Source organism: Grus americana, chromosome Z (genome assembly GCF_028858705.1).
Source record: "Grus americana isolate bGruAme1 chromosome Z, bGruAme1.mat, whole genome shotgun sequence".
NCBI classification, from domain to species: domain Eukaryota; kingdom Metazoa; phylum Chordata; class Aves; order Gruiformes; family Gruidae; genus Grus; species Grus americana.
In genome coordinates this window covers 39,682,526-39,706,276 of record NC_072891.1, presented here as the reverse complement: position 1 = coordinate 39,706,276, position 23,751 = coordinate 39,682,526, and the positions used below count along the sequence as shown (strand labels likewise).

General features: G+C 38.3%; 1 protein-coding gene across 5 annotated transcripts; it reads right to left on the bottom strand.

Moving 5' to 3' along the window:
• Nucleotides 1–179: 179 nt before the first annotated feature.
• CARNMT1 (carnosine N-methyltransferase 1) lies at nt 180–23,355 on the bottom strand. Of its 5 annotated transcripts, none has more exons than XR_008574591.1 (8): nt 22,293–22,703; nt 19,395–19,590; nt 18,252–18,415; nt 11,288–11,428; nt 6,125–6,303; nt 4,384–4,493; nt 3,387–3,490; nt 180–3,100 (listed from the first exon to the last, which is right to left on the bottom strand). XR_008574591.1 is itself a non-coding variant. In XM_054808928.1 (8 exons), the coding sequence occupies exons 2-8, from the start codon at nt 19,581–19,583 to the stop codon at nt 2,999–3,001; spliced, it is 993 nt and encodes a 330-aa protein (XP_054664903.1). In that variant the 5' UTR covers nt 19,584–19,590; nt 23,075–23,355; the 3' UTR covers nt 180–2,998. The 5 variants fall into 5 exon arrangements, 4 of the variants coding, with proteins under 4 accessions (XP_054664903.1, XP_054664901.1, XP_054664902.1 ...); XM_054808928.1 differs by lacking the exon at nt 22,293–22,703 and adding an exon at nt 23,075–23,355 and having other exon boundaries at nt 4,380–4,493; XM_054808926.1 differs by having other exon boundaries at nt 4,380–4,493.
• Between the last annotated feature and the right edge of the window lie 396 nt (nt 23,356–23,751).

Here is a 23,751-nt window from a genome sequence, read left to right as displayed (position 1 = left end):
CGGCCCCACGGCCGCTGGAGGGGGCGGGGCGCCGCGCGCTTGCTCGGTCCCTGCTCACGGGAGAACGGCCCGCAGCCTACCTGCCGACCGCCCCCCGGGACCGCGCACTGCAGGGGTGAGGAACCGGCGCAGACACGGAGCCCCGTTACCAGTGAGGGTAAAATCAAACATGAGCGAGATCAGGCCATACCGCAAACTTTAATACCCAAGAAAAATCAAATCCATTACACACACTGAAAATAGCGGCAAGTTCACGCCGCGACACGAAACTTCCCTTCTTACCTTCATAACCGATTTCTGAGTGCACTACATATAAATAAAATACAGGACGCTTTACATTTGTCAAACTTATTCCATATAAAGAAGTATTACACTGAAGATTATGCAGCATTTTATTTTACACCTGATACCACGTACAGTTTAATAGTGACCTAAATTAAACAGTCTTGGCTTCAGCTGAGAAAGACCTTAAGTAAGCATTCCCACCCTCCCCCGTGTATACAATTGAATAAAGAATGTGAACACATTCAGTAATACACAATTATCCCTGTGCATAAAAATACAAGTGATGAATTTTAAGAACTCAAATAGGAGTGCGGCTAAACCACTACTAACTCATACAGCTTATTCACAAGATTATTCTGCTTCCAACTCTTAATGCAACTCTTATCGTTTAAAAGGGGAAAACTGGCATTTTCTACATTAGAAATAGAAGCACATCACTATATACCTAAGTAAACAAAAATGTGTTTTCCAAAAAGAACACAAAAAATGGCACTTGTGACGATGTGGGGTGGCAGAGAACAAAACCATCAGAACAGAGGATATTGACATTCAATCACCTATTTGTGAAAAACAAGAACACCACACTTCAAGTGTACCTACAGACTGGGCAGGAGGCAGAAATTGGGCAATATTACAGGTATATATACTTCTCAGCAACTGCACAATCGATATTCACCTAATATTGTCTTATTTCAAGGAGCTTGGAAAAATCAGGTAAAATAATTACCATATTCTATCTAAGGGGAAAAAATCAGAATGAAAGCTAAAAAAACCCCCATAATCACAAAGTCCCTCAAAAAATAAAGTAAATAGTACAATAAGGAAATTAAAGCAACTTTTTTATTTTTAGGTGTGCAGCGGCTTTTTTTGAATCTACTTGTTGCAGTAGCAGTGTTTCAGTTTTAAACACATTTTTCTTGTAGCAGCATAGAACTTTACAGTTCATTTATGGAGATAAATGTTGGTGGTTCACTTTTAGGAAGAAGAAAGAGTTCAAATAAGACTAGCTTAAACAAAACTCTAATTTAAAACTTCTGTAATTCAGAAGCCTTTATTCTCCGTAAGGATTCTGAGCAGAAAGGGGCACAGTACTGAAACATACCCAGGCTCATATTCCCTTACACAGTGTTGAAACTCTTAAAACAAAAGTTTGTTTTCCCTCCTTGCAGACTTTCTATTTAGGAATAAAGGCACAAAGTTCTGGCCTTAATGGCAAAAATCCAAAAGCCAGTAACAGATCAATTGAAGAGATGCGATTAGGACATCACCATGAAAAAAGGGACTAGAAATAATGGGAAACAAACAAGCTATTGTCCAGTGCCATTTTGACCAAATATGAAAAACCCCTTGATCCTTTATAATAATGTTTTTATAAAGAAATTTTTGAAAATGGATGAAAATGGTACTTAATTAAGGTAACCAATATATTAAGAAAACAGAATAGCTAACATGACACTTCCTTTCAGCACAATGATTATTAATTTTTTCCTCATGAATGTAACTTCTAAGTGACAGAAGATGCAACCTCTTGTGTAGTATCACAATTGGTATATTAAATGTTCACCTAAGCCATGTCTGCAAGGAAAAAAAGCCATTAGGATAAGGAACCAAGAAGTCACTAAGTCACAAGGTTAAAGTGCCTGAAGTTACGAGGAATTTGTCTACCAATGGGGCTGCATATGCTGATTCAAGTAGACATGATTAGGTTACAGCACCTATTCTTTATATGTAATTTTTTTCCCTCCCGTGAGAAACAGGGATTTTTTCTGTTGCACTACCTACACATGGCATGCATAACTCGGCTATGTTATCAACTTTAAAAAAAGAGCTCAAGGTATAACAGGACTTTCTGTTAATTATAGTTAACAAAAACTACTGCTTCACTGTTTTGGCTTAAGCAGTAAGTAGGTGACTCAAAATCAATGTATTTTAAGATGGCAAAGCATCTAATGTATTTGTTTCAACACTGAGAGATTAATGAAAATTGGTGTTATTCTTGAACTGAGGTTAACATACAGCTTCTCTGTAACATGCTGCTTTTTCTTCACTTGATACTCTGCTTTCACATAGTACTTCAACTTGCCTATAGGTTCTCTGTTTTGATTAAATTGTTAACAGTAGTACAGTCAAAGATTAGAATTTGCATAATAATCTACTTCGTTTCGGTTCCACAGAAAATGCTGTAATGGTTCTCATGGCTATTGTATTGCTCAAGAATAATTTTATCACTTTCCAACCATTTCAGACTTCATAATTTAAGTTTAGCAATACTTCTCTAAATGTGACACAGGTAGTACAGTAAGCACCTCTATGGATTCCTAACATCAGAAAGTAGAAAAAAGAAAATCATTATAAAACTATGAAAAAATGAGGCAGCATATGCAGAGAATTAGCCTGGTTATGGCAAACATTAAAATTTATTCTCAAGGAAATGTTTTTGCTTTTATTTTTAATGCATTCCAAAGCACAAAGACAGTGTATGTGAATGTTTCCTCCTCCACTTTCATAAGTATATTACAAATATGAACGGCATAATACATGTCTGGATAGCAATAGAGATATTAAGAAAATAGACACTATCTAAATCCTGTTAGGAATAAGAAGGCACCACTGATTTGAGGTTGTTTCCAGATACCACCCAGTCCACTTTATTCCAACTTCTAGCTTTCAAGCCAACTTTTTTTTTTTTCTGATTAACCTGTTCAGACCACTTCTATTCTGGTTTTCTAACCACAAACAACACACATTCATAGTAGTATTTCATCATGGAGAGTTCATTCACAGTGTAAGTTGACAGTACAGATTCTTTCTCCACCTGAAAAAAAACCAGCAGTTTTCAAAACACCTTCTCTACAACAACTAAACAAGTTTATCTCAGTAAGAAAGAAATTGCCATAAACTTAATGGATTTGAAGGCCCATCTATATACTTTTTTTAAAAATGAGGAAAGCAAATAACTTGGAACACACAATCATTTAATACTCCTAGAAGTTATTAGTATATGCCATTATGTTGAACTAAAATTAAGGTAAAGGTTTATTCAAAAGAGTTTGTCTGGCTTACACCAATACCACTCATTGCAAACTACAGGATCTTCTTACCTCTATATGGAATCCATATTGCAGTATAACATTTTTTATATCCTCATAGCTTAATTCTATAGAAAGTTCATTTCCCAAGTTTTCAAAGTGGTAAAGGAGAGGACCTAGAGTACAAAGATGCAATGGAAATGGCTATTAAAAAGACAAGGTTTTTTTAAAAATTGAAAGCACATACTGAAAGTACAAAGAATGCTTACATCCAGACTCACAGACAAAATTACATATTTCTATCAAATATTTTTATAATGAATTTCAGAATCAATGCAAAATAAAAACAAATTTGTTTAGCTGCTTATTCAGCAATGAAGTTTCGTTTCCTACCAGATTGCGTTTTTCTGTATCTTAAAATTTTGTCAGTCTAGCATCACTGCTGTCTCTATAGAACAGAAGGCAGGACATGCTGTAGTCTACTCAGGAGCTCTCCTTGCGTGCTACGACTGGCGACGACTGGCGTAGCAGCTGACTGACCAGTTTCTATTATACAAAATGTTTAACTCCTGAGTTTGTTCTGCCATTCTGTCACCATGGAAGACTTCAATTAAGTCTCTCTTCCTTTCAGCCAGGGCATATATAAATCTCTTTCCCAGAGCTTCTGCTTAGAAGCACGGTATGAATTAGACAACAGATTAAGAAAAAAAAAAAAGCCAGGATATATTTTCTACATAGAAAAAGTTCTATTTTCTTAAAAAAAAGGCAAAAAATAATACAGGACACTACATTTGTCAAATAACAAATGTTTGATGCATGAATGCAAAACCTGCCACTGGGAAGATTTACTACACTATTTAAAAATCACATGGTGCTAACTTTATTGTAACTAGCAAACATCTGGACATATTCTGAACACATCTGAAATAATTTCCAAGCCCTAGACACTTCTAGCTCTACAGAGTTTGCAGCACAGACATGTTCACCCCCACAACTCTTTTCAGTGCCTGTTATGTGATCAAACATAAGACCGGGCTGGCAGGAAGAGAGGTTGATCACACTTGCCTACATTTATCCATATTCCTCCAGGCTTTAGTATTTTCCATATAGTATCAATGTAATCAATGACGTTATGTGCTGTATCTATGAAAAAGCAAGTGGCTATGCAGTCCCATGTATCTGTATAAAAAGAGCAAAGTAAACAGAGATTAGTTTCAATGTTTCTACTCCTGTAAAAGCTTACCACTTCACCCCAGTATTTGCTTATATACTCGGCATTGCCTTCAACTAACAATAGTTGAAGGCTCTTAATTTCATTTACAAACAGTTAAGTTTGGGTTCATGTGACCTATATATAATAGGTGTGTGTATATATGCATACACATGCTAAAATATTATATTTATTTATGCATGCTATAAAATTCTTCATATATGTTATAAATACATAAATATATCTATTTTATCTATTATATACTGTAAAACGTAAATATTATAGCACATTTTATATAAATGAAGGCCCAAGTGTATTACTATTACTCACCTGTCCTATAAACTTCATCACCACGACTGCTAAAAATACAACTGCAAAAATACCCAGTGATTTTGGGCCTCTCTAGTTAATACCTATAACAATACAAGTCTGTAGACTAAAGTGTACTTTCACAAATCACACAGCTTTAAAACATTTTATTCAGTATCTGAATATTTCTCCAGCTGTTTTTTACTAGATAATTTAACAAGCAGGATCTGTCAAAGTCTACCTTTTAAAGCATGAGTCTCCCTGTTTTTCTCTAAACATGTATCCTTGAAATTGCAAAAGTTTTAAGTTCTGCAAATAAAGAAAATTAAAAGTCTCAATTTAGGCCAGTATCAGATGTTCTAATGTAAGACAGAACCTTCAGAAAATTAAGCAACTATAAGGAAGGCTCCTATGAGAAAATATCTGGAAGTTTAGCTGCACAATAAAGGGCAGATCAATAGCTATATAATCCTGGTGAAAAATTGCTATGGGTCTAACAGGGACAGAAAGGTCAAAACAGAAAATAGCTGTCTGAGGTGATAATCCAATACTGTGTAAGGAAAAAATAGTGTCTTCTAAATAGACATATATTAGAATAGTAGACTACATATAGAAGAACTGGGTAAGTGCTACCCTTGATCAAATCCTAAATGTGCAATTGGTAGAGCAGGCAGTAAATAAGATAGTCTTCTGCAGGTTAATTCATCATTAAAACATAAAACATTACTTTATAGCTGCACAGCTAACCTGGTATCATAAGAAAAAAATAAGGCTTTTTGTACTGACAGAAGTATCAATCTCTGACAAATTATCATCCTCATAATGCGCCTCTGAAATATTTACTGTTGACAGTCAAAGTATGTATTTTTATGTACTACTACTATTTTTTATGTACTATTACTGAAACAGTTTGCTTTGCTTTTACAACAGGAAATGAATCAACAAAAGAGTACTCATATTACTATTTTCTACATTAATAAAGAGAAGTGAATAGTTACCTTGTTCCCTTTTTATATAATTTTTCTAAATCAAGTAAAACTTTTCATAATACTACCATGCTGTCTTAGTATGAAAGAGATGACTGTAACAAAAATCTATTAGGCAAAGTGGTGTCCATACTTTTTATAACTAAGAAAAGCTGATTTGGAGTAAGAAAATCTTGCTACAGTTAGTACTTGTTGCTTAATGCTTGTAGATACAGTTTCCTTCTATTTGCAATCATTAACTGTTCTATAACAAATACTCTGAAGATACAGATATATGGATAGTCTATAAATTTGCGTTTACTCACTGCACTCAGAATAAATTTCTTGAAAATCCCCTGCTGTCATAGAGAAGTTTGAACCAGAAGGAAGACTGTGAGGATCAACATCAGGGAAGTAAATTGGACGTATCTGATCAGCAGATCTTCTGTTATTGCTAAACTGATGAATCCAGGGATAAAGCTTACATGAGTTAATTTGAGAGCATCTGCAAAATACAGAAATCAGCACAATTCAATTTCAACTAATTGCTTATCTATTATCTAGAAAAGTAGGGGGTCAAATACTTTCACCAACATCCATTTTTTTGTTGATAAAGTTCTGGCAAAAGCTAAATGTTTTATAAAGGACTTCTACCTAGTTCAAAACTCTTCAGCCTGCCCATCAATTTATGAACTGATCAGAAAACCAATTGTACTCCGACACACAAATTATCACCACAAAATAACTCCCTTTTTTAATTTTAAAATTTTATTTTCCCACTTTTTACCATTTTCTGAATTAATTCTCCACTGAAAAGAAAATGCACAAGACTTTTATAGCATTAATGACATTTATGATTTCGTATATTCAGTACAGCTATGACTTTCTGGATCGTTTTTTTTTTCCTATTAAAAAAAAAGAGTAACATTACTTCCATGAATTTTACTGGAAATATTTGTTCTCATTCTAGGTTTTTCTGTCTTTACTGAACCATGATCAGGGGTTTTGAAGCACAGCAGAACAAAAGCATTTTTCAGATGCTAACTGAAATGATGCTTTTAGATTTCAATAAATAAATTCCATTTTGCAAAGCACAGTAGTTTTGCATTAGATGTCATTCTAAGTTAATAACATCTGGAGAGTTGCAATTATGCTAAGTAAACATGTCTTTGTAAAATACAATTTGTGGGTTGACTCTTATTTTAAGAGCTGATAAAATATAGCATTAAAGTATAAAAAATAGCTTTTCCCACAGTCATGTAAAATCAGTTGGTAATTAAAAAATGAAGCCATTTTCTTTCAGAGACAGAGGACACATCTGTCCCATAAAACATGTATCATCAAACCCTTCATAAACTACAAGCAATTTACCAGGTTATAGAAAGTGTACTCTTTTGGCTGGTGGATAGAAACCAGCTGTGGTAAAGTCTTTGAAATAATATTTTTTTCACCTTCTTAATGTCATATTTATATTTAATTTTACTGGTAAAAAAATAATATAAAAGCAACCTGTATTTAAGCAGCAGTATACTGCGCTCATCAACTATCTCCATATATAATGAATAAATAAATATGAAATATACACAGTCAAAAAAAAACCAACCCCAAAAACAACCAGGGAAAAAGCCCTGATAACATGGGCATCATTTTCTTCAAGAAAGGTATTTCTATTTTGGTTAAAAAAAAAAATGAAGAGAACCAACCAAACAAAACCCCCCAAAAACACCACCAAAACTCCCCCATACTGGCCAACAGAAGTTGTATGTTAACCATTCTAGCATTCGCCATATGTTCCAGGTCAATTTGTATTATTCTCAGAACAACTTTTTTTAACAATGAAAATTTCCCCAAAAGCAAGGTAAAGAAAATAAGAAATTTGAGTAGATTAGAAAGAAGCTTTTTGTGAGCTATATGGGAACACACACCTCCCTGATGGCTTTCCCCCCACCCCAGCATAAAGTCTATTCATGTAGACTTTCACACAGTTCCAAAACGCATTCCCAATTTAATGTAAAAGACCAATCCCTCTCCATATTCAAACTTGAACATATCCCTTTCCAGCTTCACTAGTTTACACTTCAAAACTAAGTACTGCAGTCCTTTACAATTCCATCCTTCCAACAAAAGATGTATGCTATAAGTTATGTTATAAAAATCTAACATCTTTAACCAAGTGTGATGCATTTCAATGTTTCCATAGGGGCAAAGCATTTACTGTTCAACATTCAGTTGAAAAGACAGTTCTGGAAAAGAGAGGCAGGTCAAATCTTAGTTCTGACCACTAATTTAAAGATAAAATTCTTAACTCTTTTCCTCCTAAAGCATTTGTGGACATGCAACAAATACAATTAAGCAGCCTTCTCAACGTGTCAAGATTTATCTAAAATTACATTATTTCCAGAAAGATTAGCCAAATATTAGCATGCATTCTACTGGTATTAATTAAAACTTTTTTAAACTAACCCTACTCTGACTGAGGTACAAAGTGATTTTATATTACTTCAACTGAACTTTCTCAAATATTTGTAAGTGGGCCTACTGCTACTGAAGGGCTGTTGGACCGAGGCTACTGACCCTGTGCTCTGAATCTCCAGCTGCAGAGAACAGCAAGTCAGAAAGCAGCTGCTCCCACCTCCTCCACAGGTACCACCCTAGTGTTGTTTCCCCTCCTGTCAGATGCCAAAGGGAAGTAACGTGTCCTGTGGCTCTAGACTGCCTGAAAACTTTGGTATGCTTTCCAGAGGCAGGAACATCGATTATGCTTTTCACAGTTTTTGCTCTTCCAAAATATATAAGAAATGAAGCATGCCTGTACATGACCAATGATCAGCTCTGCCATCTGTCATTATATCCAGAACTCATCTAACCACTAGAAAAAATACATCAGCAATAAGAATCTTACCCATACAAGACAAAGCACAATTTCCCATACAAGGACTACAGCAGCCTTGGAGCCATTGTAGCTTAGCTACTCCAGGGTCACTTTATTTTCAAATTAGAGCTTCCTCAATGCAATAATGCACTCTAATTAATTTCAAATACTTATAGTGACCATAGTTACACCTTGACACACTCTCTACATACCATGCTATGCAACTTTACCCACAGTAACAAAGTTCACAATTTAAGAGAATTGAGTTTTTTTACATGCGTAAAAATCAGCAGATATCACTTTGTATACAGCAGACTTAAGTCACTGTACCACATCTAGGAGCCCACCGTAGTAGTTGGCTTGACGCTCAAGACAGTACTTTGTCCTTCTAAAAATAAACCATGGTCAGAGAAAGAAGGTATATCCAAACTGTAAGCACATGTTAGCAAAATTCTCATGCTTTTATCAACTGAAAACAAAAATTAATTAAATTAAGACTGTAGTTAAAAACTAATTCACAAAACCATTCTTTCATACCACTCTTCTTTAACTACTATGTTCAGTTCATATTGATCATTGCTTCTTCTAGTTCAAGGAAGGCAAACATGTCCATTTCAGAAGGCTAAGTATTGTCTTCCATGCTAACAAGGAAACTTAACTTGCTCAGCAAAAATGAAGACCACAGCAGCTGAACTACACTCAATTTTGCTGTCTAAAATCTAATACTGCTAGCAAGTCTAATGCATATACACTTCTTTGCTAAATATCTTAAATAAATAGGAAAAACTACATGATGCTGAGAATGATTACTATCATGGATCTTCAGAAGAATTCCACATATAGGTCAAAGACTCATTTAAGAAAAACAAAAAAAAATGTCAGAGGTAGTTAGGGGTGAAGTTAACTTTCAGATTTGAACCACTGTGATGGCTGATCAGTGCTCCTAAAGATGGGAAATGAATACTTTTATGCTGCTTTGAATAATTTCAAAAGTTGCAAAGAGCCTGAGAGCCAGCAGGGCTGCATAGCTAAGGACGAGAAGAATGTGACCTCCTTTCAGTAGCTGCAAGGCATTAGATCAGCTCAACTGTAATATGCAATTTAACCACCAGATGATAGTGATTTAAGAATAATGTAAGAAAAATAACAAATAAACCTCTAGCAAACATTTATTTTCATCGCATTTACCACTACGGTTTTAAGCAGCCATGCAGCGGCCACAATAATCAGTGTTTTCCCGTTTCTGATTTTGGAGAGTAAGCTATCACAGATTTAAGATCATCACAGTCTGCTGTGGACAATCAGTCTACAGACAGGGCTCCAAAACATCACAGTAATATAGAATACAAGCCAATAGTTTAGGTATTTTCAGCAAAGGTGTATTATTTCAGATTGAAGAATGAACTGCCAAATTCTGTCTCTCAAAACTTGGTACCAACTCCCCCAAAAACAAAACACACACCCCCCAACCTCTTTCATACTTGCTGACCCATAGTCTTCCCACCCTCTTTCTTAAAAAAGCAGTTGCATTTTCTGCCACCTTTCCTAACAAGTTCATTATGAAGCAAGTCATTTCCAATACAAGTGACAGAATACCAAAACCAGAAATGTCACTCTAAGTTAAACCTATAAAGTGAAATTTACTACATTGAAATTTAGTACCCCAGTTCTAATTGTAGAACTAATCATAGAATGGTTCGGGTTGGAAAGGACCTCAAAGACCATCTAGTTCCAACCCCCCTGTTGCGGGTAGGGACACCCTCCACTAGACCAGGTTGCCCAAAGCCCCTGGCCTTGAACACTTCCAGGGATGGGGCATCCACAACCTCTCTGGGCAACCTGTTCCAGTACCTCACCACTCTCACAGTAAAGAACTTCTTTCTAACATTCAATCTAAATCGACCCTCCTTCAGCTTAAACCCATTGTCCTGTCACTACAGTCCCTGATAAACAGTCCCTCTCCAGCTTTCCTGTAGGCCCCTTCAGGTACTGCTATAAGAGCCTTCTCTTCTCCAGGCTGAACAATCCCAACTCTCTCAGCCTGTCCTCATAGGAGAGGTGCTCCAGCCCTCTCATCAGCTTCATCCAGCATTGTTTTCTACTAACTATATTATTTTAGCCACTTGCTTAAGAAGTGGTTCAGCATGCTTCAGTAGTTGTTTTTCATCTCAAAATGCTGCCTAAAATTTTAGTATGGAATGTAACGCTTTAATAGGTTTCCTCTGTTACTAAACACCACCACTAAGTACCACGCACATATTAACTAGCCCATATTTGACACCAGTGAGATAGGTGTGCATTTTACAAAAAGAGATGTGAAATAAATCATAAAACCTATTCAAGATTATGCAAGTCTGTGGTACAAGCCAGAGATTTTAAGTCTCAACTTAAAAGCCATGCTTCCTGCTATAATTTTAATGACTCTAAATACAATGCTTCCCTCCCCCATTTATCCCACTAATTTTTTTTTTTATTAAAACATGCTAAAAAGTGGTTATGTGTGTCCTGTGTTAGGACTTACAAATCTATTATTGCGAGTTTTATTTATTCAAGTTTTTCTCATGTATAGTTTTGCCTCCCTAGGTTTCAATCAGCAAGTAAAACATAAGCTATGTACCTGTTGAGTACAAAGTTAGAAGAAAAGAGCATAAAGAGGCTCCATTCATTTCCTTGGCAAGCATAACCGAGCATAGCTATTTCCCACGCCAATCTACCTAGCCCAGCACCAGGTACCAGGATATTAACTTTGGAGAAATCCCTGCAACAGAACAAAAATAATAGTTAAGTCTTTATCTGATACCTCTTAACAAAACTTACAGAGGGCCAGTCAAACATTTTTTCCCCCATATACTTAGACAATATAATGTACTTCCTGTATGACTTTACTTTTTAAATGCAAACTGAGCCAGTTCTGATCAGACTGGTTAACTTTATAGTCAAAATAATTCACAGAAATGACTCAAAAGAACATATACAACCCTCATTCAGAATATAGAGCATAATTACAAAACAATTTTTTTCCTGAAAACTTTTACACATAATCATATATCACCATGTATTCTTCTGAGGCCCACTGAGAACTAGTAAATGTTCTATAAATCTTCTTTATTACATCACATGAAAAATGTAAACAAGTATTGTAATATCAGAAACACAAAATAAAACTTTCATAAGCTGATGCACAATTCAGACTGCAAAAACCTTAAAGTAGTTACCTTTTCAGCAACTGTGGGTTTTACACATGCTGTTCACCAATTTCACTCAACCACATTAAGTGATGTAAGATTTCCTAAATTAAAGTACATTCCAGCTCTCTATACCCTTCACTTTCCTTAACTAAGCATCAAGTTGAAGACATCCAGCAGTGTGTGTTTACCGAGATACCTAGAAAAACCGCCCCGATCTTCCAAGTTCATCAGCTAATAAATAGAACTAAGAATCTCAAAATTTTCTCCCTTTTCAGGTAGAAAAGACAATATATACATCTTCTAACCATTAGACTTCTACCACAATGTGATCAAACCTTCACTCATAAACCAAAAAACACTCCCATGCCAAACTGAAAAGATAATTCACCTAAAAAGAAGTAACTTTTCATTTTCCAATCGTGGAAAAATCTTCACAGTTTCATATATGAAAAAACCAAGTGTGAACACTCAGACTACCCTCCCTTTTGCACGTCACCTTCAAAGACAAAACGTGTATTAATTTATATGCAAGTAAATGAAGGAAGCCACAATCAGCACTTCGAAACATATGATGAAAGAAAGCAAAATGCAAAGCCTTTGACTACATAAAAATTCAGGATGCCAAAATGGATTCAAAAGAGTTAGTATGCATAAGCATGAAGATGAGTGAGCAAGTTATGTAAATTCTGAAAAGTAGTGCATTTCTGAAGACCATTACCCAAACACAAAGAAAGCATTATTCTTTTCTAGAGGCCACACAAACTAACAAAGCAGTTTTAACAGTGCCTTTTCATTTGTGGCTTAATCATGTAATTAGTGAAGCCTCCCAAATGGAAAACTCAAAAGTTCTTCTCACTCCTGATTTTCAATTCCACTCCATTACCACTTTCAGATTCTTTGTTTTCTGATTAAAAAGAAGCAGGAAATCAAGACTTTGCTATTACTTAAGAGCACTTCTGTGAAGTAATAGTTCTCCTTACGTCTCTTCTACAAGGAAAGCCAGAAGAAAGCTAGCCAGGAAGTCCTACTGAGAAAAGCAAGATTATTTGAGGGAAAACTACTTGTTCAAGATGAAAGTTTTGAAAATATGGAGCCAGGAAGAGGAAGAGGAGGAAGAAAATCCACTTTCTGGGAGAAGCTAGAAAAACTTCAATCTTAGAGCTTTTTCTATTCGTAGAGGTATGCCTATTCACTGTTGTTTCAAATGTATTTCTAACCTATTTCTTCATTTCCTTACAATTTAATTTTATGAAATATTTAGTGTACCTCTACACGGATTTTTGCACCCCTGTGTGGACACTTCTACAAGTGGGTTGAAAAGCCTTATACCACTTCCAAGATTATCATGCATGGATTAGAAAAGACACCTTTTTTTAAAACAACCTAATAAAAACCAGCTATGCAGCTGTAATCACGTTTTGAAATCTGCACTTCTATTCATCCTAAAACAAGATAAAGCCGCTAACAGGCACATTGATTTTAAATTACTTGTAATTGTATTGTACCTTTTTATTCACAATATAAATCTTTTGTATCCCTGAACTAATTTTCCCAATTCTCTTTTAGAAAATAGTTGATTTTAACTGCACTTTCCTTTGCACCTGGAAACTTCGCAGCAATTTAATGTCTATCTATACTCTTCCTATCAGTTGCTGGCCAGGGACTGGTGCTGGCCACCAATTTTATTTCAGCATGCAGACCACAGCTAACAGAAGACAATATAATCAAATCTGAGTCCACTAACATTGACTCTAGCCTTCCAAAATGGTTCAAGAGTATTTTTTTATTCTATAATCAGAGAAATTAGGTATGTGGCAAACTTACTGCATAACAAGAAGTGACTGTTTAGTGTCCTATTATCAAAAAAAACCCCAAACCCATGCCTGAACACCTTTTGCTTTTCAAGACTTAAAAAAGAATTGTTAGTGACAAATTCTTCATGAATTTCAAAAAAATTAAGGTGCAAAACCAACGCACTATATTAGGCTAATTTTTAAATCATTAGAACAGTTAAAAAAATTTAACTGCATAGAAACTGCTTTTTTAATGGCTAAAAGGTCATAAGGTAATTTAAGAGGCTAGCTAGAAAAACATGCTTTCCTTTGGTGGATATGCATTTGCAGCAGTAGCAAATACAATTAAAAAATAACCCAAACTACAGTAACTGTTAACCCAAGGTTATCCACAGTGAAACTAGCCTTAGGAACATAAATGTGTATCCAACAAGCACCCATTAAAAACCTGTGGGGCAACAACGGAGAAACACTTGCCTATTAACCTGACAGGTGTGGGCAGAGGAGGCTGGCCAAAGAGTGAGGAAGAGGGCTGCATGGTACTGTTTGGCTCAACTACTGAACCTGGAGCAGTCTCTTAAAAAGGTGGTGGAGAAATATCAGAAACAACTAAAATCTGTCATGCCAGTACTGTACTGCAGTTTGCAGTGTGATCTATTTTCAGCTTTTAGAAGTTTAATGCCATTAATGAGATTTTAACTTGGTGTCCTTTTTTAAAGGGAAAAATTATACGTGATAAAAATAGAGGCTTCTTATCTTATGCCTATTGTGCTTTAACAAAAAAAAAGTGCTGAAGGGTTAAACTGAAGTTCAGCATAAGAAAAATTAGTGTGTGTGAACAAACACAAACTTAATTTTCATAAACTCAACACTGCAATTCAATGTTATCTAATGATAAGAAATGATAAGAAATATACAGCCCATACACAGATGATCAGCGGAAGTATCAGCATAAAATCACACTGTGGGACTCCTCTCCTGATGTCTTACCTCTGTAATGCTTGTAAATTTAGACAGTGAACAGATCCAATTCTCAGTATAGCATTTTTCGTTATTTTACTGTAATCATTTTCAGAGATTTTTTTTTTAAGACAATTACTTTTCAAGTAAAATAATGAAGATAGTTAAAAAGCACAATAATTTGAAGATCAGTTCTCCAAATTTAGCAGCTGAGGTTTATATACTTCCATGTAAAGACCTGCAAAGCCTTCAATGGACTGCAATAACACATGCAAGAAGTGTAGCCAAACTTGGGCTTAGGACTAAGAAGCCATGTTCTTCAAATAAAATGGAAACTAAGCACTGGTGGGCTGTCCTGGCAGTATCCTGGACAATGCAATCAATTGCTAGACAGTGTGATAGATTTAAATTTCAAGTTATAGGTGATTCCAGAGGCCATGTTAATGAATAAAAGAAAACTGGAGAAAATATCCAGGTTTACTGTTCTTGGCCATAGGACGATAATTAGCTAAAAGATTAACTATAACTATTTCTTTGGTTCCTTTTGGACAAGCAGCTGATGATCTTTACATCCTTTTGCATAAGTAGAAAGGCTAACAGTAGAAGTGAAAGAAAATCAAGACAACAAAAGAATTAGAAAAATAAAGTAGTACCTGTATGCTTATTTAGATTTTCAACTTAATGTTTCCCCACAAAAATGCTTTCATGAACACATTCCCTCAAGAAATAAAAATGTATCTATGTTTTACTACTTTTTCCTACAGAAAGCAGTGATCATGGTTCATTCAGAGCCAAGAAATCCAATACATTTAAATGGCTTCATCAAAAGGTGGACAATATTAGAGAGACCTGGTGAGCTGAAACACAATTAAATTCCAACATTAATAATGCACAAAATCTATCAGTTTTTCAGAAGACTTTTTCTCAAAAACTGCTTTGTTGATCCTACTAACAGGTTCTGTGTTAAGGTGCTAAGCAGAAAGAAGGCATTATCTATGAAGAGGAATGGGAGACAGAAACAGCTTTTGCCATTTTATTTTTAGATGACAGTCTTGTCAGAAGACCGGACTGAAACACAAGATAACAGTAACACCTACTCACAAGACTGTTCTAATTCACAGCTGCTTTCAACCATTGCTTGTATCTCTTCTGCTTCCCAGAAGAGCAAGCATATAAAGCATTTTTTTCCTGTTCTTTGCATACCAACTGAACCAATACAGACCAATCTTGCAAAGAACAGGAACAAAACACTATGTGTGCACATGCACCAAAACATACCTGAATAGTTTAAAAAATCCTTAAAGTCCTTTAAAAGTCCTTTTCCATATCATTCCAATGCATGGAATCAATGTTAAAAATGTTAACTAGGAATTGAATGTACAATTCTACTGAAGCCATTAAAAAGTAAATGTGTAAAAAGCAGAAAGTGACTTGTACTGACAGTTTTAAATTTAAAACATTTATTTCTCCTTCTTTTTCAATGCAAAATAGATCTAGACAAAGCTGGTTTTATCACCCAGTGCCAACAATACACTTTTTCTCTAGCACTTTCATCATCTCAGGAGACATCAGCACTCTGTGCTACAAAAGGGAACTCTAAAGACATGCAAAGCTACACTCTGAGGTTCCATCTACAGGCTGTTTTCCTGCATTAGCACCCACAGCCAGTCCTTCCCAGAGGAAATGGACTTTGCACCCACTATACACAACAGCCAGAATAACTTCACTGCAGTCACTTCAGGCCCTCTCCATCCCTTCAAACTGAAACAATTGCTCCTCTGCAAAACTGTAAAAAAGGAACCAGATTGACCAGCCAGCCTGCCCTGCCAGGGAAGTTACTTCTGGCACAAGGGTGAGGGACCACTGCCATTCAAGCCTGATAATACCCAAAGAGAACTGGCCCTTCTGAACGACTCTGCTTCTTGCCTCAAAGAGGTAAGCACACCTATGTAGGAGAGAGAACCTTTAGTCACTGGGAAAAAGAGCAAGCTGATGACAGCTCCATAATGTCATGAAAATTAAACATTTAAATAGGTATGTATGTATGTAATACACATTTTATAAATTAAAAAAAATTGTTACATTTGACAAACTCAGACTTGTAGTAGAGATGTTTGATTTATACAGAAATGGCTTAAGATGTCTGTAGAGACAGAAAAACCTAACTCGTACTTCAGAGCCATTACAACAGGGACAGAAGCACTGTCACATTCATTGTGTTTGACAACAACTAGAATTCCTGGTAAAGCAGCACAAAGCTCTCAACTTCAGATTAATCTGTTACCACACGTTGCTTCCTAATACCAAGTGGAGGTTTTGAAATAGAGTTCATTGATGATAAATGTACAAGTCAAGACTTTCCAACTTCAGTCACGTATCTCTTAAGATTTGACATGTTACCTCTCTCATAACCAAAATGCTTTAAAAGCTAGCAGAGAAAAAGGTGAACTGCAACCTTGAAGATTAGAATGATTACATTCAAAATTATGACTTTTCTGACAGATCTGAATATCAGAGATACATGAGGTAACCTGCAACATTTAATTAATTTTTATCTTATGCAGGGCACTTTTAGCACTAAAAACACGGCTGAAAGTTCACCTTTGGATAAAATGGTTTTAGTGGTGCATCCACCTTGAGATAAGTTAGCCCAAGGCAAGAGAGAAACCAACCAACCACATCCACTCCATGTTCTGCCACGCTAACACTCTTTACTAATGAAAATTAAAAGATGGCTAGCAGAAGGTATTTTCAAATTGGTACAAGTGCTTTACTAGCAATTACTGAGAAAGAAGACAACCCACAGTAACACCCAGCTATATGAAACCTAAGTTCTGACCTGTTACATTTATGAGTACAAAGTTCACGAATTTTCCCATTATAAGAGTATTAAGTTTGAACTGAAATGTACTTTATGATGATTGGGCTGACTAAATGGCAGAACCATTATACACAGAATTCTTACAGCAGTAGTATCTTCTGAGATACTACCAGTATACATCTACTTAAAGTTACCAAAAAAGCCCCACACCAATTACTATTTTGGTGGCATTAACAAGCAAACACAGTAACAAAGCTACCCTCACACATGCAGAAAAGCTTTTTTAAGACTTGCCTTGTAATACCTGTCTGAAACAAAGGCTAGAATTAAGTACTTGCAGGGTAAATTCTTAGTGCAATAAAACCACGCTGAAGGTTAAGAGTCTTCTTTCCTCCTTCTTCCATGAAGGGCAATACTCGTGCTTGTTGCTGTCAGAAGGGTCCCTTTCCCTTCGCCTGCAGCACAGGCACTCTGAGAATCTGCTAACCTGCAAACTTTGCCTCACTGAGCACAACTGAGTTAACTTCACAACATCCTGAGGTCTTTTACTTGAAAAGTTAACAGATCTCCTGTTACATCAAGCTGCAGGGAAAAACAAAAAAATCTGGTTTACCTGGTATTCCTTTGTGAAGTTTACGATTATGCTCTTTTCCAACACCTTGTATTAGAAACAAAAACTTTATCGATTAAAAATAAATTCTACTGCATTCACAATAATTTCTATATTTTTAAATCCAAGCTTTTCATTACTCCATAAAAACTGTTAGATTAGTGCAACAGTGTATGTCCACATAAAAATAAGTCTTAAAACACTATTACCATCTTTCTTTTGGAAAGTTCTTTACAATTTCATTAATGATTGGCTGGTAGCAGGCATCTCTCTCAGGCTTTCCCTCTTCGCTCCAGTCTCTCACAAATTGTTTCAAAGTGGATTTTAATTTATCCATGTCAAATGTTGAAGCTGGTGTAATGTTTCCTCTTCCCTGATTAAAGTGGCAGGAAAAGAAAAAAAAGAGTTAGTGGAAAATGTACCAAGTATATTCAGTCTTGGAAAAGAACCAACTAAATTATAAACAGACAAAAGCCATGTTAAAAGGGTAGTTGGGAGTTTTAGCTGACAAAGCCCTCGCCTTTCACTCCTGGGATCAGCGCTCAAATCCACCTAGAATCCTAAACAAATTTGGTTTGCTGGTCTCAGTTTGGCACCCAAGAGACCAGGTTCCACACCAAAAAATTAAAACATAGTATGGCATAACAGAGCACAGCTGGTTGTCCTTATTCAGTAACAGACCAGGGCTCAGCTAATGCAGAGGCTGAACTGCTTACCCTGAGAAGATGATCCCTTTAGGTACTGAGAAGCTCACACTAGAGCTGCCCATTACTGTACCTTGCCTGCAGATACCAAACAAGGACTTCAGTTTCGATCTCTGCCAGTCTGAGTGCATTTTTTTTTGATAGAGATGCCACACTGAAAAAGCAGGTAAGTAGTGAAAAAGTTTTTACAGATAAGAACATTAAAAGTACTTTGCCTATCTAAAATTGTAACTGCTTTAGAATGCCATAACATATAATAACCTACAGTAAGACAGATAACACCATCTATGCTTTATATAGTTAACTGAAAAAATACCTTTAAAACACAACCAGGGCAGAGCTAGAACTCTGGAGTGGAAAACTGCCTTTTTTTTTTTTACAGTAAGTCATTAATTGCGAATTTAGCAAATGACAGTGCTTTTCATAAGTGTAATTACAAGGACTAACAACAAATTATTAAACATCAGCTCTACAAGATGTGAAAGATGAGAGTGAGAAAATATAAGCAAACGGGAAGTAAGAAAGCAAAAAATCAAGAAGGCAAAAGGAAAGAAAGTTGGAGGCCCAAAAGTGTGAAAAACAAATGTAGAAAATCCCAAAGCGTACAGAATTTAACTTTGGAGTATGAAAAAGTCCATTTTAACGTACGTCTTCTCCATATTCTTTATTTTCAAACATATGAACGCAGTCATTCACAATGGTCTGTAGTATCTCTTGATTATGATCAATGCACTTCCGAATCTTGTCAAGGTGAGGAAGGAATTGAGGAAGAAGACTCTGTTGGTTAGCTGGGAGAGATTTAAACTGCCTCTCTGTTCTGTTCACTCGTTCATGCATATTCGTTCTAAAACGCAAAAAGTTTAAGGTCTTTAGATATTTAGAAGCAATGCAAACACTAAATATAAATAATTCGTTCAAAACTACTCCAGCTACAATTAATTTCTTTAGACACGGAAAGTGATTAGACTTTGTAATTCCTTACTAGAGAACAAGTTTTCAAGAACTTTTCAGGCAAAAATGTTTGTTTAAAACTCTAGTTCTACATTACCACTCTTTTTAAGAGGACCATTGTTTTCTTCTTGCAGTTTCATCATCAGCCACTCTTTTCCAGCACAGGTGAGCACTCCCTTAATACATGCATCTACAAAATTTAATGAACAAGCAACCTCCAAACCCATCAAAACCAGCCACACTGTTTCACAAATCCAATTTAAAATTAATGAATAGCTGAATGCTGTATTTCATACAGAAATAATGAGATCTGGAGTGGGAATAGGGATCCTCGAAAACCGTAAAAGTCACAGCTGGACCATACCAGAGTTCTGGCAGCCACAGTCAGATATTAAGCTACCTTCTTTTAACAGCATATTCCCCTCCATGATGAGTACTATGAATTTGATCATGTAACTGATCCAAGCTAAAAATAACTCTTTGACTTCCCCAAAATAAAAGTTCCATTAAAAAGGTGAACCTACTGCCAAGAGAAAGAGGTCTGTTTTTTTTCTTTCCTCTTTCTTCCCCCCCTCACGCAGAACACTTCTGCCCTCCATCTTGTTCTAACACTTGCCAGGCCTGCCACAAAGCTCATTTAACTTGCTAACCCTTAAGAAACCTGTATAGATTTTGCTAGATTTGATTTCTGTCAGTTTAGTAAGTCAAGCTGGCTGAGCAGTCATAAGGACTCTAGAGAGAGAGAGGTCGTAAAGCCAGAACAAGGGATACTGCCTCTTTTGGCAGCAGTGAATCATTTTATCATGTCAAGTCATACTGCAATTTCTCAAACTCTCGTGTCAGCATACAGAAGCACAGAGTTGAAAACTAGCCATCAGAGAGAGTAAGGTGCAATTGCTACAGTTTCAGTTGCAAAACACCTCAGCCTGGAAATCTGACTAGTTAGTATCTCCAACATTACATATGTGCTACTGAGGAGGGCATGTTCACTGCAACAGCTGCATTGCTTTAAAATTTCATTTAAGAACGAAAAACAGAGAAAGAACACTAAGACAAATAAACTGATCCTCTATATATAGCACATCAGCTTGCCTTAGTATCATCTTCTTGAGTTTTGCAAGAAAAAATCTCTGAACCATAATACTCTACCCTTTCATGTTGCAGTGCAACCCTCTAGCAGCATGAGTAATTCACTGAAATCAGAACTACACACGAAGAATGAAGTTAAGACCCTATTTCTCCAGAAGACAAGAACTTTAGTCTGGAGTCATCTGAAAGTGTGTTATTGCGTTACTCATACAGATGTTTCCAATTAAATTCTTTTTAACTACCAAGAAATGTAATTTCACTTAACTGAAGAAGTTATTTCTTTGAAGCAGAGGTAACAATTCAATTTCTGTACTGGAATTTTGAGTCATATCCTTTTGTTTTACGTTTACTGAAACTTAGGTATTCAAAAGCAACTGAGAGTCACACGAGCATAAGGTCGAGAAAGATGTTTCCAGCCTCCTAGGCCTGAGGATACAATTACATCACTGATAGAAGTAAATTACAGTTGGCTGTTGGGCCAATAGTAATAACTAAGTCTTCTGAGGACACATCAAAGCGTCATCTAGACCAAACTCCTGCTCATATACTAGTCCTGGGAAAAAAACCGCCAACCACCAAACAGTAAACAGAAGAAATACTCTAAATACCACCCACATCTTCCAAGAACCTGTCATGTAAAAATTATGCTTGTATTACATCGACAAAAAGGGTCCAGCACATAATAATGATTCACACCATGAGAGTCTGTCAAATGATGTATGCAAATACGTAGTATAGCTACATGGCAAATCTCCTTCCCAAACCTGGAGTAACAGACGTTAGTTTACCTAATTACTGTAGAGGACTGGAATTTCTTAGCCAGTGTCCCTCCCTCCCGCACACTTTGAGTAACTTTTGTTTCCTCTTCCATTCAATGGATTCAGATACAAAGTAAGGTCTCCCTCACCCTTTATCTCATTTCTATGGGGCCATCAAGCCCTTTTGTGACTCAACAAATGTCTAGAAAACTAAAGTTATAACAAAGTGGCACCTACTAGCCCTATCAGCAGGTCTTATCTCTTGCGTAAATTAACACGTATTCCCCAATAATCAAAGCACCGTTTGCATTTCTTTGCCAGCAGGAGCTACTGTTGTTTTGAGTACTTTACAGTGTTTTAAAGCATTGTATCTTATAAGAAGACACTTCTGACACCCTTTTCGGGTGCGCCGTACTTTGAGATGGTTTGGGGTTTTTTCTGTTATGCTTCCTAGCTAGCAAAGACATCGAGGCGGCTTCGTGCGTACCCAGAAGGGAAATGTGAGCAGACGTCCTTTCCTGACTGAGGCTTCTGCGCCCCGCGGCAGGCGCGGCGCTCCCCACGGAGCGCCGACCGAGGGAGGCGGCCCAGGCGACAGCTCTGCGAGCCCGGGGCGCCCCGCGGCCGCCCGCACGGACGGCGAGCCCCCAACCGATCCCTGCGCAGTCGGGTCGGCGAGAGCAGGGCGCGGCGGAAGGGACGGGAGCCCCGCGGGGCCCCCAGACGCAAGGCGGCAGGTCTCGGTTACCCGTAGTATCGGAACGCGTTGATGATCCGCCGGAAATGCTCTCGCTCCAGCCGCTCCTCCTCCGCCTCCTCCTCCACCCTGGCCGCCGCCAGCGTCCTGGGTTCTTGCGGCTGCCGCCTCCGTCGCTCGTCGCTCAGCGACGCCGCCTGTTCCACCTCCGGCCCGCCGCCGCCCCCACCGCCCGCGCTCTCTCCCGGCCACGGCAGCTGCTCCCGCTCCTCCTCGTGTCCCTGCCGCAGCCCCCTGCGCATCGCCTTGGCCGGCGGATCCCTCTCGCCCGGGGGACGCGGCGGCAGCGGCGGCTGCGCTTTACGGGACACAGCGCACGTGGCGGACATCCCGCAACGGCCGCCACCAACGGTCACCCCCGGCGCGCACGCTCCCACCTTCACTTCCGACGCGGGGCGGAGGGAAGCGGCCCGGCAGGCAGCGACTATCGCGAGAAGACGGGCAGCGGCAGGCGCGGGTCGGGGCGATGACGTGAGCGCGGGCGGGGCCTGCGGCGGGCGCTGAGGCTCCGGTAACTTGTACGGGCGAGGTGGCCGGTAACGCCGGACCCCCCCCGCTCCCCAGCGCAAGGTACCCGCAGTCCCCCGCCCCCCCCCCCCCAGACACGCGTTACGACCAGCGCCCGTTCACGGTGCTGCGTATCCACGCGTTGGCCGTCAGGAGGAGGGAGAGGAAGGAGACGCTGTGGAATGGCGCTAGTCCCAGCCTGTATGAAAGGCCACGCTGGGGTTGCCGCATGGCGGCAATGACGCTGAGATGCCTCTCGACCGTACCCGAAGAGGATGCACACCTGCGTAGCTCCCCTGGAGAAGCAAAACCGAATGAAGTACGAGTTAACGAGCCCCAGCTCTCGCTCAGCGGGGCACAGGCCTCCGCCTGGCTGGCTGCTCCAGCTTGCGGCATCCCTGTGCGTCCATCCCCGCGCAGCAGCCGGCCCCAGCCGTGACGTAGCTATACTGACGAGACGGGAGCTACAAAGGCGGCTCTGCGCTGGACTAAAGCCGGGTTAGGCTCCCCGAAAACACACGTGAGGACCAGCTGCGGGGAGAGAAAAGCAAGGAACGAGTCAAGCAGTGCCTAGCAGTGCATGAGTCACTAGATACTAGGTTTCCCTCCCACAATAACACACTTTCCCTCTGAGGGCAATTGCGCACGTGCTCCTGACCAAACTTGTTTGACTGGGTGCTGTCACCCTCCGTGTGTCCTGTGTGTCCTGCGGTAAGTCACCATGCTCCTTTCCAACTGGCTTTTGAGAAGAGGCAGCTCTTACCAGAGGGCCTCCTTTCTAAGGGCCCATCCACCTCTCAGTTTGAGGGCCCGATGAGCACTGTCCTACATCACTCCTCAGTCTAAAGACTTGCAGGAAGTGGTAGTCCACATAACAGGTACAGCAGAGGAAAGTTTATTGGCACACCGACCTTCTCTCTGTGGAAACAGGGGCATCCACCTC